Here is a 19,685-nt window from a genome sequence, read left to right as displayed (position 1 = left end):
TTTTTAATTTTATTTTTTCCCATTGTTTTTCGCTTATTTTAAAATGATGCAACAAATGACATTTTATACCGTATATCTACAAAAAAAAAAATATTTTATTTTATTTTTTTTTTATCTTAAATAAATGAAATCAAAACATTTTTTCTCACCATTAATGGATCTAATTTTTTTTTTCCTAATTTACTTTTTCCCGATAAATTTGAAACGGCTAATATATCTCTTGTAAATAAATAATCCAATAATGTTAAAGCCATTTTTTCAGGTGTTACACATGTCGTGTTGATGTAAATTAAATCTCTGGAGTAAAAAAAAAAAAATAAATTGTTATTAGACGGTAGGAAAAAAAAATTAAATGAAATAAATATATAAAATGTGATTGTAACTAACTCTTCTGGTATCGGAGATCTAACTCTATATTTTATACACGATACATCTCCCAACCACGACCCGTTGGGAAAGTCTTCTTCCGTATTCAACGTGATGAGTTGTAATGACGAATCTAAAGCTACTGATGCACTAACTTGAAACGGTTTCATATTTTCAGTTGCCTGAAAGCTAAACAAAAATTTGTGTTATTATCGTTTACATATTCGAACATACATAACATACAACATTTACCTTCCGACACTGTGATTGACGACTAATTCTCCCAAGAGTAATTTCTCTACGTTTGACAATTTTTTCAATATTTGTTCTTCGTACTTTTTAACATCTCGATTGTTTTCTGCTTTCAAAAATGTTATCAATAACTTTTCAACGTTTTGTAATTTACGATAAAATTTTTCAATATTTTTTTTATTTTCCGTTACTTGTTCTTTAATAATTTCATAGTTTTTAGTAAGCCTGTGCACACTACTGGCAATCATAGTAACGTCGGTCGCTATGCCAGCACCTCCGCAATCGTAGTTTTTACCCTTCTTATTTGCATCAGTAACTTCTTTCACATTGATAAGGCTCAGTAGTGATGAAACCATATCGGTTAAAACGGATATTTTATGAATCACAGGAGTTAATACATTGTTAAGCAGTGTTTGGACTTCATTCAAATGATCTTTTAAATAACCGCAATCGTTTCTCTTGGAAGTAATAAATTTTGACCTCCTACTACTATTAGACATTTTCATAGAAAAGAAACTAAAATTAATTTTTACGGTCCAATTTCTGAAATATTAAAACGAAAAAATTAAATGTATAAATAAAAATTTTTAATAATAATAATAATTATAGTTATTGAAAATTAATTTTTACGAACAATCGTTACACCTAAGTTGACGTGTACGCAGACAACTTGTTTCTCAAATTGTAAACAACAATGTCTGCCAATTGCCTGCAGGTTTTCAAATTCAACAACTTAACATTTCAATTTAACTTGAATATTCATAAATTAAAACCAAAATATTGAGATAAAATTTTTTTAAATCCTTTTAATTGCCATTATGGCGTCTAAATCAAAGAAAAAAAATATTCCTAAAAGTATTAAAGACATGAGGTAATAAAATTCGATACCGGAATGACAGGTGAAGAAAGGTAGTTACTTACGATAGTAAGTGAAAATATGTTTTGAATTTTTTTTTTTTTTAGCAAAGAAGAACTTCAGGAAACATTGGAGAAAAAGAAAAAACAAAATGCTAAAGCTCAAAAAATAGTCGAAATGCTCTGCGAGTTAAAAATTGATGAACAATGGTTTTTAGATAATGTATGTAATTTAAAACTTGTAGGCTCGAATTTTGACAATTTTTTTTTTAATGATAAATTTTTTTTAAGCTTCAGCACATCAATCAATCACATTTTGAAGATGTAACAATCGAACGTAGCATTTCAAAAATATGTGGTTACCCACTCTGTGATAATGAATTAAAAAATATCTTGACTCAACAATTTCATATTTCGACTAAGTATAATAGAGTTTTCGATATTACCCAAAGAAAAAATTTCTGTTCTTCTTTATGTTACAAATCTGCAATGTTTGTTAAAAATCAATTATTCACAAGTCCTTTGTGGTTTAGAGATCAAGAATTGATTCCAACTTACACATTAATGAAATCTGCTAACTGTGATAATGAAAAAAAAATGGCTCCAACAAATTCAAATCGTGAGGATAATTTTAAACTTAACATAAATTTAAGTAATTTAACCATTAATGATTTTTCTCCATTAAATGAATCACAGTCGACGGTGGATAAAATACCTAGTACTAGTTTTAATGCAAAATGTGATGATGAAATTTATGCGAAAAAAGAGTGCGAGACAAAAGAACCTGTTCAAATTTCAAAACATTCAAATACTGTCAAGGTAAAAAACTCATCAGACACCTTCGGTATTGTAATTAAAGAAAATATAAATGTTTTGAATAATGTTGAAACTGATAAAGAATTAAATGATTCTAATATCCCAAAAGTTTTAAGTAAGGATAACAACAATTTAGACAATAATGTTTTGTCTAATGTAAAAGAAACAAATTTGAATTATAATGAAAGTCGTCAATTAGAGGACACTAGAAATTGTATGACAGGTATTGAAAAAGTAGAAGCCACCATGTTTGAATGGTTTACCATTGACACATTCTTTTTTTTGCACAGTGAAAAAAAACTAAAAGAATTATTTCACAATAATTATGATAACCTGAAAGAAATTTTGAATTCGAAACTTTCTAAAACGACATCGACTGAAAAAATTGAAAAAATAATAAAATTGTATGGATTACTCGAAACTGATGTGTTTAATGATGAATTGACGAAAACAAATTTAAAACCATTGCCAGATTATTCAGCTCTGCAAGAAGAGGGTAAGAAAATTAATATAAAGGTAAAAGCATTTTATAAAGGAGAATTTCAAATAGGAAAATCATTAAAAGGCAATGATGATGATGATGATGATGATGATAATGGAAATAAGAAAGATGTAACGGAAGAAACCAGTAATAGTGTTTACTTACCTTTGATTGATTCTCAATCACAAAATACATTAAGGCAGAATATTTTACTGTCAAAACTTAATAAAATGTAAATATTACTGTAACTTTTCTTCTTTTTTTTCCATAATTGTGAGCTTTGTTTCATTGAATTTGTTTCATTTCAGATTGCCAGAAATCTTCAGATTATTTTCTACTGAATACACATTACCTATGAATGAAATAAAAAAAATGATTACAACATTTAAATTATCTCCTCATAATATTACATTTAAACCGATTGAATGGAATTTAATAGGAATTATTTTACTGAAACTGTAGGTAAAAAAAAAAAATTTTAATTTTTGATAATTACTTAACATGCATAATAATTAATTTTTTTTTTTTTTTTTTTTTAGATTTTCTATAAAAGATAAATGTATTTACTCAATTTTAACACTGGACTCCTCACAAATTCAACTGAACATTTTTTTAGAAAATTTTTATTTAAAAACTGATTATTTAGAAACACTTATTAGTAAATTAACAAATACCAATAACGTATTGGAAAGTTTAAAGTGAATTATTTAGTATATATTTTGAACTTGTAAAATTTTTTAAGAAATAAAATAAATATTTAAAAAATAATAATAATAATAATAATAATAATAATTTTTCCCGTAAAAATTTCCCGTGTATTTCAAAACTTAAAAATAACCGTAAATGTCGTGGCAGGAAAAAGTGTAATTAACTGAATTCGGCGTCATCTCTTTCCTTTGAGAGGTGGAAGTAGTTTTATTGGCTTTGCTTTGAGTGGGTCGCTTCTATATAAAAAAACTTATTAATTTTATTTTTATATTTAAAAAAAATTATGGCTACGGCGGCCGCTCCGCAACCCATGAAGCCGTCTGTTGGTACTGGTTGGCCTAGAAGGAATTCTTCACAAAATGCAACGTTTGAATCTAAAGGTTTTGGTCCAGAAACATTGACGCTTATTCGTACTGTAAACTTGTAAGTTCTATATTATGCACGCCATGATGGTTCCGTAATTTTTTTTTTTGAGACAAAGCATCCTTTTTCTTTTTATATATTTAATCATTGCATAGGTTAATTGTTTTACATTAAATGCATACCATAATTTAAGTTAATTGATTATACGTTAACTTCTTATACAGAACATTCATAATTGTTTAATACATAAACCTTTTATTGTTACTTCACCGGTGTCTATTTATATTCATCAGGTATCCTTTAACAAACTACACATTTGGTTCTAAGGAACCACTTTTCGAAAAAGATCCATCGGTACCAGCTAGATTCCAAAGAATGAGAGATGAATTTGAAAAAATCGGTATGAGAAGAAGTGTGGAAGGTGTTTTATTAGTTCACGAGCATGGCTTGCCTCATGTATTGCTTTTACAGTTAGGGACCACTTTTTTTAAATTGTAAGTTGAAATTAAAAACAAACAAAACTAAGGCAGACATTTTTTTTTTTATTAAAATTAATTTAATTTTTTTTTTTTTGTGTATTGTAGGCCAGGAGGTGAATTAAGGCCTGGTGAAGATGAAGTTGAGGGACTAAGACGATTATTAACAGAGGTGAGATTTTTTTTAATATTATTTATCTAACTGTAGCTCTTATTTTAGTTTTACATACTATTTTTGGTATGTAGGGAACCTGAAGAAATGAAATGTATTCCATAAGACTCAAGAAGATTGTAAAAAAAAAAAAATATTTTTATATATACAAAAAAAAAAAAAAATAATAATAATAATAATAATAATAATAATTTATATGTGTTTCACGAGAACCTTTTAAAGAGAAAAAAAAAGCTTAAGCTATGCAAATGACTGTATATATATTATTTGTTGCTTAAGCAAATGTATTTAAAATGTATTCGTTCCTTAATTATTATTTTTCTTTTATGACTATTTTTTTTTTTAATTTTTTTTTTACACCAATTTTATCTTTTTTACATGTTTATCGTAATGGCCACTATGTTTATTTATTTTTTATTTATTTTTATTTTTTTTTTTTTATTTTTTTTCTTTATACTTTATTGTCATTTTTTTAAATGAAATACTATTTATTAGTTAAATCTATCTTTGTTTTTAAATTTAATTCAACATCTGTTTTAAACTATTGATTCAGTTTTTTTTTTTTTAAAAAAAAAAGCTCATTTTCGAATTTAAAAAAAAGCAAAATGTCTTCATATATATTGAGTTTAAAAAGCAACAAAACAAAAAAAAAAAAAGGTTTCCTAATTTATATGTACGTAAAAAAAAAAAAAAAATTATTATTAAGAATATAATATCTTTGTGTCGAATAACTGTAACACTGATTAAGCTCAATGATGATGATGATAATAATAATTTGTTTATAATAATTATTTGATTAGTTTTTTATTTGACAAAAAAAAAAAAAAAAAAAAAAAACCCCCAAAGGGAAAATAAATAAAAAATTAATCAAATATGATACTGTGTATGGAAAAAAAAAAAATTAATTTATAATCGACAATTTCTTTAAAAGCCTGTGTAAAATCTTCAAGTCTTAGTTTGAATTTGCAATAATGATGATGCATTACACATGAGTTTTACTGAATGTGAAAAAAAACATTAAAATAAAAACAAGAGCATTTTCCTATTTAGGTAAAAATTTTCTTTTGTAAATAATTTTTTTAAAAAAAAAAAAAATGTTTGAAAACTTTTTATTCGAAATCATCATCAATGCATACATGCATGCATATTTACATATATGTGCATGTATGCAAAGAGAAGGGAAATGATGATGATGATGTTTCTATTCGGTAAAACCCATGTTTTTGTGTGCGCAATGGTAATAATAATACCATTATTATTATTATTATTATTATTATATATATAAATTATTTAAAATTCACCATCCGATTAAGGCCTTTTATTCAAACAGTTTTTTTTTTTTTTTTTTTTTTTTTTTTTTTAAAGGTCCCCCCTATTATTTTTGAAATTTTATCAGGTTTACCCCCCCTATTTTTCTTTACTTTTCTTTTCTTTTTTTTTTTTTTTTTTTTAAATTATGTTAAAAGGAAAATTTTTGGACCCGGCTTTGTAAGTTATTTTTGTAATTTTAAAGGGAAATTGTCTTAACAAACTTTTCAAAAAAAAAACAAAAAAAAAAAAAAAAAGGGGAAAAATGTCTGTATAAAAAACCCCCCGGGAAAGCGTTTTTTTTTTTTTTTTTTTTTTTTTTTTTTTTTTTTTTTTTGGTATATTACAAAATATTATTCCCATATTAATAATGATAATAATAATACCACCACCACTACTACTACTACTACTACTACTACTTAAAAAGTCATTCATTTTAAACATCATAATTAATATTGTTTACTTAAGTGACATTTTGTAATCCATATATTTTCAAATCCCTTATTATTATTATTATCATGTGTTTTAGATGTATTATATATATCTAGTCTCATTTGAAATAATTGTTTATCAAATTAACGATTTACAATTCACTTCCCATCGAGTCGTCATCACCATCATCATCATCATTATTATTATTATTATTATTATTATTTTTAAATTTAATTTAATTATGTATGCTTTGTTGTTATACCTGTTTGAATTTTACGTTATTATTAAAAGAAGAAGGCCTATTATTCATAGTTGTGTGGCAACGTTAATGATGATGTTATTAATTTAAGTTATTACTCTAATACTTTGTCCAATATTACCTCATTTAAAGAAAAACTGTCCTCATTTGTTATTGTGTACTAGCGATACAAACGAAAACAAACACACACACACTCACTCAAACACTTACACACACACACACACACAAAACATTTACTTATCATTAATGATACGATAATATTAATAGTAAACGAATGGCAAACTAATTGTGTTTCTTTTTTTATCTTTTTTTATCTTTTTTTTTTTTTTTTTGTGCGAAAAAAAAAATAATGAAAAATAATTGAGACACAAATAACCGTCTAATTAAAAATAATATGTAAATGTGGATATGTACCTTTGAACAAATCGCCTTAGAGTTTAAGAGTGCTGGTTGCAGACATTAGGCCGTCAGGATGGAGTGAAGCAGGAGTGGGTTATTGAAGACACGATCGGAAATTGGTGGAGACCAAATTTTGAACCTCCGCAGTACCCGTACATTCCTCCGCACGTGACAAAGCCGAAGGAACACAAAAGGTTATTCCTCGTCCAGCTCGCTGAAAAGGGTAAAGAAACAAGATTATGACAATTTTTTTTTATTTATTTTTATTTTTTTTATTTTTATTTATTTTTTTTTTTTATCATTATTATTATTATTATTTTATTTTCTTTAATTACTATTATTATTATTACTATTTTCATTTTTTTTTTTATTTATATATATTTATAAATCTCCAAAAAATTTTGTTTTTGTTTTTCATATTGTTATTTGTGTACATACGCACACACACACACAGACACACAAACACGCATATACGTTTGCGTGTGCGTGGGTGCGTGTGTGTCTGTGTCTGTGCGTATGTATGATTGTATTCACGCTCTTACATACATGCTGTTGTGCGTACGTATGTAAGAACGATTGTTTTAAAAATGAAAATATTATTTTTAACGATTTTTACAAAAATTGTTTTACACACAAGGGTTTATGTTTAAAAAAAAAATTTCTGAACTGTAATGTTAATTTAATGTATTCACATTGGGATGAAAAAGTTTTTTTTTTTTTTTTTTTTTTTTTTTTTATTGGGGATGTCAATTGATCGTGACACGCGCGTCATCCGCCACGTTTAAAATCCCTCGCGAGATCTGTATACCAATGTATTTGTTTGCAAATAATTTTTTTTTTTTTTTTTTTTTTTTTTTTAAAGGGTGGCCCCCATCAATTTAAAAAAAAGGGACGAAATAAAAGATGTAAAATCTTGAAAAAAAAAAAAGTTTTTGTGTAATTTACAAAATTAACAACACTCAATGTAAAAAAAATAATAATAATTCTAAAAAAAAAAGATATTTCAGCGTATAAAAAGTCGAAGGATTTTTGTTAATTTTATTGTTACGGGAAATTTTTTTTTTTTTTTTTTTTTTTTTTTTTACTTAAATTTTAAACTTAATAAAAGAAAATTTTTTGTTGTTTTTAACTTGAAAGAAAATCTCAATATGTGGTGTGTATAAAATTCAGTGCAATTTGTTTTACTTTTATTATTACCATAATTAAATATATATATAAAATCGACGTGTCGTTAGATAAATAAATAATCGCTTTTGTTACAGAGAGAAAAGAAAAAAGTCGCCGTTAATTTGATCTAAGCAAACGATCAAGTTTAATTTTTTTTTTATTTTTTAAATAATTTTTGTTAGCATTTTGCTTTTCCACTGTGAATTTTATCGTGTTTAAAGTTATTAATTAATATTATTGAAATATTAGAAAATTAATTTGATATTTACATGGTAAAAAATATGATAATAAAATGAAGGAAATGATTTATCCCATCAACCGGCGGAAGTTTTTTTAACTTTTATAATAATAATAATAATAATTATTATTATACTTGAAAAAGGGGAAAATGACAAAAATTTTGTGTGGATGAAAAATGTAACCGAACGAATTTTATTAATTTAAATTTTTTTTTGAGCGGATTGTTTTTTAAACGACTGTTATGAATATGTATACTGTCACATTCAATTATTATTATTATTATTATTATTATCATTATGTGTGCTATAAGTGACGTCAAATCTCCTAAGTATCTTCTTTACCTCTGATTACTTTATATTTCATTCTCTCTCTTTTTCTCTCTCTTTCTCTTTCTTTCTCTGTCTCTCTCTGTCTCTGTCTCTTTCTCTTTCTTTCACTGTCTCTCTCTCTTTCTCTTTCTCTTTCTTTCACTGTCTCTCTCTCTCTCTCTCTCTTTCATTCTCTCTCTTTCTCTCTGTCTTTCTCTTCTGAACGCAACACACATTTGATGATAATAGTAATAATAATAAAAATGATAATGAAATACAACGGGGAGAAAAACTGTTCGATCAAGTGTAAAAATAAAAAAATAATAAATTATAGAAAATGAAAAGAATTTATCGATCGATGGATCGATTGATTGATTGATTAGTTTAAGTGCATGTTAAATGTAAAAATATTAAAAAATAATAAAATTGTATTTATAACATCGCGTGTGATTTAAAAAAAAAAAAAAAAAATGATAAATGGTTTTCTCTCTCTCTCTCACTCTCGCAAAAATAAATATTGTGAATTTGCCCCTCCCCTTTCCCCTCCCCCTCGACAATATATTTAGCCGTTTCGTTTTAAAAAAAAAAAAAAAAAAAAAAACGAGGTTTTGTTTTCGTTGGTTGTAGTTTTTTTTTTTTTTTTTAAACTATTATTATTATTATTAAAAAGAAAAAAAAAAAGGAATAAATTTTTCAAAAAATAATTTTAATTTGTTTTTTTTTCTCTCTCTTTTAATGATTCCAGCATTGTTTGCGGTACCTAAAAACTACAAGCTAGTCGCAGCTCCTCTCTTTGAACTCTACGACAACGCTCACGGGTACGGACCGATAATATCGTCTCTACCTCAAACCCTGTGCAGGTGAGCCCCCAAATTTCCCTCCAAATTTTATTCATAACGCGAAAAAATATGATAATAATAATAATGATAATAAAAATGTATTTTCAGGTTTAATTTCAACTACATGTGAAGGAGACTCCGCCGGTCATTGAAACCTTTTAACATAATATTAAAAAAATAAGTTTCATGTTTCAATCCGTCTTCTGTTCTTTTCCCCTCTCTCTCTCTCTCTATCTATCTATCTATATCTCTATCTCTCTCGTATCCTCAATAAGTAATGCTTGCAGTAGAAATTTTCGTTCGTACCTAATATTTTTGCAGTAGTTAATTCTCTCTCTCTCTCTCTTTAACTCTATCTCTTTCTTACTTTATTCGTAAAGAAAAAACGTCCCGATTATTATTATTATTATTACCATCATCACTATCGTAATAATCCGGTCGTCGTACCTTTTTCCAGGAAAAATTTTTTATTTTTATTTTTTGTTCGGGGGCGGCGTCGCCCTGGAAACGACGTTGCATTGAAAGAAAAGAAAAGGCGTGAAGTGAAAATTTAATTTCAACAAACAAACAAAAAAGCAAATTTTCCTTTTTTTTTTTTATTCCCTTTTACACTTTTGTGTTTTCTCTCTCTCTCTCTCTCTCTCTCTCTCTCTTTCTGTCTCTCTTCCCGTTTTCCGATTCGCGTCCCGAAAAAAAAAAAAAAAAAATGAAAAAAAAAGAGAAAAAAAAATGGTAGTACCAAGTACAAAATGAGTAAATATGACGTCATAAAAAAAATATCGATCGATTCTCGTGGAGGGGGGGGGAATTAATAATAATGATAATTTTTTTTCATTTTCTTTTTAAATTTTCATTATATGGGGAAAAAAATGATGACGTCATATATTTATACATATATATATATATTTTGACTTTTTTTTTTTTTTTGGTCATCGATTCAATTTCAGGCTAAAAATAAAAAATTTTTGTATCATGATAAATATTATTATTATTACTATCGATTTTTTTTTTTTTTTTTTCATTTTGTTACTCATAATTAATAATAATAAATGTCAGTGATGAAATGTTTTAGTGAATTTTACATATAAAAAAAATAAAGTGAAACGTGTTGTTAAAATCGACATTTTGTTAAATTGATAAAATAAATTTTTGTATAAAATTTTAAATAAAAAGTTTTTTTTTTTTTTAAAAATTCCTGTCGTATGAATTCCTGTCGGTTGTAATAGAAAAGCTGGGGGGAAGGGGGTGGGAAAAGAAAAATGAACCGGGAAAAAAAAAAACTGCTGTCGTCGTCGTCGTCGAGAAAAAAAAAAGAATATTCCGTCGAATAAATTACGTTTGTCAGTAGGGAAAAGTGTCGTGGAAGAAGAAAGAGAAAAATAAAAAAAAAAAATTTTTTTTTTTCATCATTTTCTCAATGAAAAAAACCTGTAGGGTATTTGTAGGGGAAAAAAAACCGAATGTGTGAAAGTTAAATTAAACGTTGCTGTAGGAAAAGAAAGAAAAAGAAAAAAAAAAATTTTTTTTTTCCTGTTGACGAGGGAATGAAAAGTTTGAACCAATGGGAAAACGTTTTGAGTTTTCAGTCAATTTCCGGTTTGTTTTTACAAGCCTTAGGCATAGTTTTTAGACGTTATTCTCGTCACCATTTTTTTTTCCCCCGATCCCATTTTATTTCTTTCCTTCATCATCCTCCCCTCCCCCAATTTTTTTTTTCCTGTTGAAATTTTTTTTACTTTTAAATAAATTATTATAAACTCTCTCTCCCCTCTCCCTTCCTTCTCTCTTTCTCTCTCTATCGAAAAAAATAAAAATTTCATAATCTCCCCCGTTTTTTTTTTTTTTTTCTTTATTTCTTCCTGTCGGAATTTTTTTCTCCTCCATTCCTTCATCTTCGTGCGAATTATTATCATTATTATTTATAATGAAGGAGGATTCGTTTTAAACGTTTGCCGACAAACAGACAGACAGACAAATTTATTATTAATCTTTTTCGGTTTCTTTTTTTTTTTTTTTTTAAACGGTTTGCAAAAAATCCAGCATCACGTTTTACTCATTTCGTATCATTTACCGAAAATAATTTTTAGTCATCAACTCTTTCCCCCTCCCTCCCTCCCTCCCCCCCCCTTAAAAATTCGTTTTCTGATCGCGAATCGAATCTTTGGAAAATTATCTAAAAAGAAAACGATAAAAACCGACAGACGCATCATCGTTTGAAAAAACAATTTTTAATCTCTTAAGGGTAAGAAGTGGATGAAAATTTAAGGGACGTTTTTGTGTGGGGGAGGAGAGGAAGGGGTGTGAGCGTGCACGAGTGCAAATAACAAAGTGTTGTGTAAATTTTTTTAACAAATGCTAATTCCAGACACACACACACACACACACGAGTGTTGTTTATTCAGTTTGGCTTTTCAGATCAAAAATTATTATTATTATTATTTTTTTTTTGTTGTTGTTGTTGTTGTATCGAAGAAAGATTTCACCCTCCATTTTGTTGTTTGATAAAATTAACGAAACCACCCTCATATTATTATTATTATTATTATTATTAAAAACTTGAAAGTAATTCAATTAACTTTTTCTTTCAACAGTTATATATAATTTTGATAAAAACTTTTCTTTTTGCGAATCCCTTTATGGCCCCCCTTTTAATTTTTTTTGGGGAGAAAATGTTAACTTAATTTAAAAAAACCGCGTTTTCCCAATCGTGGCAGGAGGAGGGGGGGATTGGAAAGAAGATGAAAAAAAAAAAGAAATAAAATTACAAATAAGAATTTTTTTCCCAGGTTTTGTTTCTCTCTCTCTCTCTCTCTCTCTCTCTCTCTCTCTCTCTCTCTCTACCTCTCCCCCCCCGTTCTCCCACCTATTGAATCCTTCAAAAATTTTTAGTCTTTGGAGTCTGCAAAATAAACCCAAAAAAAACTCTTGAAAAATATTTCAATGAAATTTTTTCTTTTTTAAATCAATTGAAAAACTAAAAATTCACTTTTTTTTCATTCTCTCACTCTCGAAAAAAAAAAAAAGGGAAAATTTATTTTATTATCTCTCTGTGTGTGTGGCGTGTGGAAGTGCGTGCGGGGTTGACTATATACGTGGTTAGTAGTAAACCGGTTTTTTTTTTTTTTTTTTTTTCAATTGTAACCCACAAAGAAGCTTTCAAGTGTGTTTTGATAAGAATAACTCCCTCCGTCACACTTTTAATAATAATTGAACTGAGGTTATAATTGAGGGGAACCAACCCACAAACGGACAACAGAAACATGTAACACCACGTTTTAAACCTTTTTTTTTTCTTTTTATCCTTTTTTCCTTTTTATTGTAACAATCTGTCACTCTTCTTTTACGCTATGACAATTTTGACAGGTTTTTAAAGTAAAGTAATAAAAAAATATTTCATTTTTTTTTTTATAAGTGGGGGGATCCGTCCAATCGCGAGTTAGAATTTCTTTCAAACCCCATAAGAAAAATTCTCATCATCATCATTATTATTTTACACTAAAGTAATATTAAAAAAAATAAAAAATGGCGTGCACGCGTGCACGCACATACCACGTCACATTTAATTAATTTTTGTTTATTTTCGGTAGTACCTGTTTGTCTGTTTACTCGGTTGTTTTAAAACACAAAAACATTAGGATTAAAACAAAATGGCGGCTCGTTTCCGCGCCAAAATTATTCGCGACGACAACAAACTTAAAAAAAAAAAAATTAGAATTTCTCACCGTACAATAACAAATCCTAGGTTTTAAAAAAGCAGACGACAAAACGTCATCACCACCACCGCCACCTCCACCTCCACCAGCACCACCACACACAATAAAAAAAACCTAAGGGAAAAATTTAAAATACCAATTTTTTTTTTTTAAATTTTATGAATGAAAACAACCAACCAACCAATTAATCAACCGATTGTTTGTTAGTAGTATCGGCAAACGACAAACGTAAACAAAAAAAAAATTAACCTTTCGCCCCCGATGATGATGATGATGATTTTTCGCCAAAATAAATATACAATAACTACACACACACGACGTCCATTTTGTATTTACGTATTGATTTACGTTTTTTTGAATTTATTAAAAACATTACAAAGTAAAAATCAATCGTATTAAAACGGGGGGGAAGGGCCAGGGGCGGGGAAGGGAAAGGAGGGGGAATGATCGAAAAAAAAATCGCGTGAAAAAACGAAATGCAACGTTACGATTATCTTCCATTTTTCTCTCTCTCTCTCTCTCTCTCAATCGAATAGAAACTTTTTCTAGAAAAAATTTCCTATCACAATTAATAATAATAATAATAATAATAATAATAATAATAATAATAATAATAATAATAATTCACTTAAGAGCACTTGATGAGAATTTTAATTCCCACAAGTCGATTACAATAAAAAAAATAAAAATTATATATATTCATTCTCTCTCTCTCTCTCTCTCTTTTTTTTGTCTTCTGCCACGTATTTCACGCTTGCGTATTTATTATTATTATTATTATTATTATTATTATTATTATTTTATCATATCTTTATAAATTTATCGTATTTTATGAGGAGAACAATTAAAAATTTAATAATAAAACATTTTTTTTTTCGATTATGATTATTTTAACCTAATGATTAATTCACACCGTAAACAATAATAATAATAATAATACAACGTCACGATATTTGACGTTTACTTTTTTTTTTTTTTTTTTATATTGTCAAACGGACGACTCACGATAATAACAACAACACCATGTCGACATGAAACTCCAGTTTTTTCCTTTTTTTATAACCAAAACAATAGGCGCACTCGAATAAAAAAGACTTTTTTTCTTTTTTCCTTTTTTCCTTTTTTTATTTAATTTTGATGGATTTCGACAACGACTCCGCCTTCGTTCTTTTCATCATTTGTTGATTCCCAATTGAATAAATCCGGTTGCTCCATGTTATATGCGACGATATAGTTTTTAAAACGCCTCCTGGAATTGTAAATGTACCCCATTTGGAAAATTACGAAGACGGTTTTTAAATTTCCTTTTTTATAAAATATATATTTCTTCTTACGGTTCCAATTATCCTTATTCAATTCCAAAATGTATTAAATACGCTTTGTAATTTTTCCCATCACGTCTGGAGAAATATTATCATCATGGAATTTTTATTTATAAATCCTTCGTTTACGACACGCGCACGTACACACATGTATAAACAAATAAAATTTCCAGAGAAAATTAATTAAAAAATTCGATAATGATAATGAGTAAAAAAAAAAAAAAAAATAAATATAATTTTCAAACAACAAAAAAAAAAAATGGAAAAAATGGGAAAAATTTTCCAGTTTGAAAATTATACATAGATCGTTATTAAATTAAATAATGATGATGAAAAAAAGGTAAAATAAGCGCAAGAATATGTGTTGGATCCGTTGATGATTTTATGATAGAGAACGCCCCATACTATCCAAACGTCCTATCCTCATTCACTGTTTTCTAAACGTTCGTTAAAGAAACAAACCAACGGTTTTCTCTCTCTCTCTCTCTCACTTCATCATTGATGAATAATAATAATAAACGATTCTGTGTGTTTTGTTTCATAATAAGATATATACGCGTTTTTCTCTATTTAAAAACTTACTCTTATTCAAACGGTTATCTATAACATTGTGGGAAAATTAATATAAACATTCGAGGGCCGTTCTTTTGATAAAAAAAAAAAAAATTTAACTTATTGTTTTTATTTCTTTATCAAGGTTAAAATAATATTTTTTTTTTTTTTGTCGTTTTTAACGGTTTTCAAATTTTGTGTGATTTTATTATTATTATTATTTTTTTTAAGTGAAATTTGTTTTCAAGTTTACCACTTTCACTGGAGAAAAACAAAAAAAAAAAAAGAAATAATTTTTTGTAAGTTTCATTGAAATATTATAGTAATAGTAATTATTTGTAGTAATAATAATAATAGTAATAATGTGGGATCGAATTAGATGATTTTAAGTGTTAAAAGTATGCATACTATATTCGGTGAACAAAATGCTTATTACAGACACCCGGGAGCGACGGGAACGGGTTATACCGGAAGTATGTCTTCTGCGGCAGCGGCGGCGGCGGCGGCGGCAGCAGCAGCAGCAGCAGCAGCACATCACATGGGTAACGCCGCGTATCCTTACGAACAGTATACCAGATACGGATATGCAAGTTCCCCTTATCCTCTTCATCAACAACAACTTCATCACGGCGCCGTCAAAGATATGGTAAAACCTCCTTATTCTTACATAGCCCTCATAGCCATGGCCATACAAAACGCACCGGAAAAGAAAATAACGTTGAACGGAATCTATCAGTTTATCATGGAACGGTTTCCGTACTACAGAGAAAACAAACAGGGTTGGCAAAATTCAATACGTCATAATTTAAGTTTGAACGAATGTTTTGTTAAAGTACCGAGAGATGATAAGAAACCCGGAAAGGGAAGCTATTGGACACTAGATCCCGATTCGTATAACATGTTCGATAACGGTTCGTATCTGCGTAGAAGAAGAAGATTTAAAAAAAAAGATGCGGTCAAAGAAAAAGAAGATGCCGTCAAAAGGCATCATGGTGATGTTACTATAACGAAAAGATTAGATGTTAGTAATTGTGACGTGTCGCATATAAAAAAAAATTTAGATATAAAACCTAAAAGAGAACCCGGAAGTGACGTGAGAGACTGTATAAGGAAATACGATGTGAAACCTAACATTTCCGCGTCGGGTGTTTTATTAGAACATATATCGGAAGTGACGAACGCGGGTGTCGGTCTCGAAAGTCCCAATGCCGGATCTGGTAATTTTTCCGTTGATAATCTCATGACGACGACGACGAGAGAAGGAAATTCTCCTCATTATGGAGGAAGTAACGGAAGTCCTCGACCCGGATGCGGTTCCATGTATTCATATTATTCCTATAGCAATCAAGTACAAGATGATATGTCTCCGTCACCGACGGCGGCCACGCAATTTCGTCACAATCCTTGGTATTCCGAAGAAGCGACGAGTTTTCGAGAACTTTTTGACGCTCCCAGTTGTCAGCTAACTGCCTTTCGTACCACAATCACATCAACATCGGCGGGAGGTGGATATCGAGGTGGTGGGTCTCCAGGTTCCGTCACCGCTACGGCGGTCACAACTTTCAGACCCCCGCCACATGCTCACGGTTATTATCACCAACAACAGGAATCGTGTGATCTTTTACATAAATCTTATTGACCTGATGATATTTTATGTAAAAAATCGACTGATATTATTTGTAAGTAATTATTATCGGTAAATATAAAATAATTAAATTAAAATTTTAACTCGAACAAACAAACAAACAAAGTTCAGTATCAAATTCTTAATTGAGAATTTTTTTTTGTAATTTTGCCGGTTAAACAAAAAAAAAAAACTTTTCACTTCCGGTTTAAAAAAAAAAAAAAAAAACGAACACACACGTTTAAAATACTCAAAACTAAACTTCTTATCAACTCTGCTACGTCATTATTAAATTAAACATTACAATTTTCAATTTTTACTTTTTAACTTCCGGTGATAAAAAAAAAAATCGTCGCCATTTTATAATAGAAAACCCCGCGAAATACAAAAATTCAAAAAAAAATTTGCAAAATTAATAATTTTATCGTTAATAAAATAAATTTCACCGCACCGTTCAAATAAATAAAATAAATAAATAATGATAATGATAATCGGCATTATATTACATTCCAATTAATTCGATTTCCGGTTTCGATTTAAAAAAAAAAAAAAAAAAATTCATAAAAGAATTTGATACTTTTTGATAAAAATAATTAATTGTGATATAGTATATTAGTTGTAATAACATCTTAATAATATTCGTGATGAGAAATCATTTGAATTTTTTTGTTTTCGTTTTGAACGGAATTCTAAAATTTTAAATCATTTTAACCGACGGAAAATGAATTTCGACAAAAAAAGAAAAAAGAAAATGTCGCACGATCCGCCCTCCTCTCCCCCCCCCCTCAAAAAAAAAATAATAATAAGAAAAGTTAATTACAAACTTGTTAACGTTTAATATCACGAATAAATAAAATTTGAATGATTGATGCCACGAAAACCTTTTTAAATTATAATTAATTTTTTTTCTTGTTCCACGACACTTTTTTGTCAAAACGTCATTCGAAAGTGATTAATTACGTTTAAAAAAAAAAAATTATTCGATCGGTCGAACGGGAAAAAAAAAAAAATTAATTAGTATATTAACTACAAATTTCTTTTCTTTTTGTAGGCCTTGAAAAATGAGGGGTAGACGCCCCCTTTTCTCTCACCCCCTCCCCATTAATTTCTTCTTTTAAATTCGAAATCGACAAAAAAAAAAAAAAAAACTCGTAATCGACATCAAAGGTTTCGACACACACACACACACAAAAAAAGATCATTTTATAAACTTCCTTCGTTCAGTTGACGCTAGTAAAATAATAATAATAATAATGATGATAATGATGATGATTATGATGATGATGAAATTATAAACATAAAATTCTGGATAAATTCTCGGTATGCCAGATGATGATGATGATTCCAGGGGTGATTTTCGTTACGAATTCGTATAATTTATTTACGTGTCTTTAGTTATTTAACGATATTTTACCGCCACGTCAATATTTATTTATTATTATTATTATTATTATCATTTTTATTTTCGTCATTTAATCATTTATTTATCAATTTATTTTAAAAATTTAAAAACAGTTTAAATAAAATAACAATTTTTTTCGGTGTAATTGTTTACGCGAGTGTAGATTTCATTGCACGACGATGATGATGATGGTGGTGGTGGTGGTGGTATTTCCGCTTTTTTTTTTTTTTTAACGGTTATTGAATGTAGTTCTTGTTATTTTTGATGTTGAACCTTTGCCAACCAGGTGGTTAAACTTTTTTTTATTTTATTTTTTTTTTTTTTACGTGTCGTCGTCTTTATTTTAAATCTTTCTGTTATATCTATTTTTTCTTTTCATACATATCCACCACGCTCGTGTAAATTTTTTTTTTTTTTTTTTCCTAATGACACGAACGTATAAGACCGTTGTTATCATCATCATATATCATCGGGCAGGCAACTAAGAATTTTTCCAGCAAAATATTTCGCCTGATACGTTAAATATTCGCGAAGAATATTCGAGAACGTTTTAATTTCATTTTTTTTTTTATTTATTTTTTTTCACATCAGTCAAAAAAATGAATTTTTATTTATTTATTTATTTTTTTTCTAAACAAAGAGATCCCCAAAAAAAAGAAAAAAATTTTTTTTTTTTATTAAATGTCGGAAGTTCTCCTTAAAATTAATCCCAAAGGTTAAAACGAATAAAAAAAAAAAAAGGGAATTTGAAATTTTAAAGTTTTTTAAACCGTTGGAGAAAGCTTGGGGTTTGCTGTGTTTTTTTTTTTTTTTTTTTTCAAAATTTTAATTCTGTCTTAATAATTTCTCGTCTTTCATTTCCGTTTTTTTTTTTTTTTTTGTTTTTTTTTTTTTAAATGCATTTACGCGCGGCGGATAAAAAAAAAAAATTTAAATCAAAACAAAAATTTTTTTTCGATAAATAAAAATTTTTTTAAAAAAAAAAAAAAAATGGCTGACGTGAATAGAATTCGTTATATTCATTTGGCAAAAGGTTGTGAATTATTTTACAAGTTGGCCAAACTGTAATAATAAATGTGATGTATAATAATTTTTTTTTCCCCCAAATAGCGTAGAAACGAATTTCGATCAATCGATCGATCGATCCATCGATCGATTTTTTTTTTAAAATCCCATCTACGTTTGCCCGCGGTGTGAATGTCAAACACAAACGAATAAGAAAAAAACTGGGACAACATCAAGGTGTTTTACGATCGAGTTTTTTTTTTCTGTTCGGTTGCCTGCCTGCTTGCCTGCGTGAGTGCGTGCGTGTGCGTGTGCGTGTGTGTGTGTCGGCACTTTTAGTCCACGGATCGGTAAAAGATCAAAATCGGAAGCAGTCCCACTTGATGAAAACTATTTTCCTTTCCAATTTATCATCAAAAGAAATCCTCGTCTAACGATCTTTGAAAAGGAAATCTATTTCCGTCTGCCAACTTTTTAACTTTTAACACCATTTGCTTTGCCGATGGATTCAAAACAAAGCATAGAAAAAAATCTATTTTAGGACATGCACACGTAGTTACGTAAATATTTCGCTTCATTAGGCTTTAAATCAATAGCGATTCCAAGAACCCGACAGTAAAATATGT

The 19,685-nt window shown here is 28.2% G+C and overlaps 4 protein-coding genes across 4 annotated transcripts in view; 3 read left to right on the top strand and 1 right to left on the bottom strand.

Moving 5' to 3' along the window:
* The window catches only part of Phum_PHUM473840 (uncharacterized protein), a gene marked incomplete at both ends in the record, with an annotated part of 1,681 nt that extends 563 nt beyond the window's left edge, over positions 1 to 1,118 (bottom strand). Inside the window, 4 exons of the mRNA XM_002430294.1 lie at positions 70 to 76; positions 150 to 297; positions 388 to 555; positions 619 to 1,118. Of these exons, the coding sequence (XP_002430339.1) occupies positions 70 to 76; positions 150 to 297; positions 388 to 555; positions 619 to 1,118 (823 nt within the window). The remainder of the gene's footprint in view (positions 1 to 69; positions 77 to 149; positions 298 to 387; positions 556 to 618) is intronic.
* A 318-nt stretch (positions 1,119 to 1,436) lies between these two features.
* On the top strand, positions 1,437 to 3,472 carry Phum_PHUM473830 (uncharacterized protein; the record flags this gene model as incomplete). Its single annotated transcript, XM_002430293.1, has 6 exons — positions 1,437 to 1,489; positions 1,582 to 1,696; positions 1,771 to 2,785; positions 2,825 to 3,002; positions 3,079 to 3,228; positions 3,310 to 3,472. 6 exons carry the CDS (start codon positions 1,437 to 1,439, stop codon positions 3,470 to 3,472), a joined length of 1,674 nt encoding a protein of 557 aa, XP_002430338.1.
* Positions 3,473 to 3,761: 289 nt separating this feature from the next.
* Phum_PHUM473820 (Cleavage and polyadenylation specificity factor, putative) lies at positions 3,762 to 9,571 on the top strand (the record flags this gene model as incomplete). Its single annotated transcript, XM_002430292.1, has 6 exons — positions 3,762 to 3,901; positions 4,135 to 4,335; positions 4,426 to 4,489; positions 6,945 to 7,110; positions 9,348 to 9,462; positions 9,550 to 9,571. 6 exons carry the CDS (start codon positions 3,762 to 3,764, stop codon positions 9,569 to 9,571), a joined length of 708 nt encoding a protein of 235 aa, XP_002430337.1.
* A 5,995-nt stretch (positions 9,572 to 15,566) lies between these two features.
* Positions 15,567 to 16,667, top strand: Phum_PHUM473810 (Hepatocyte nuclear factor 3-gamma, putative; the record flags this gene model as incomplete). Its single annotated transcript, XM_002430291.1, has 2 exons — positions 15,567 to 16,053; positions 16,090 to 16,667. 2 exons carry the CDS (start codon positions 15,567 to 15,569, stop codon positions 16,665 to 16,667), a joined length of 1,065 nt encoding a protein of 354 aa, XP_002430336.1.
* Positions 16,668 to 19,685: the final 3,018 nt, after the last annotated feature.

The sequence above is a fragment of the Pediculus humanus genome, genomic scaffold (genome assembly GCF_000006295.1).
Source record: "Pediculus humanus corporis 1103172108253 genomic scaffold, whole genome shotgun sequence".
In the NCBI taxonomy this organism is placed as follows: Eukaryota; Metazoa; Arthropoda; class Insecta; order Psocodea; family Pediculidae; genus Pediculus; species Pediculus humanus.
Note: the sequence above shows the minus strand (reverse complement) of the source record. Positions and strands in the feature narration are given on the sequence as shown.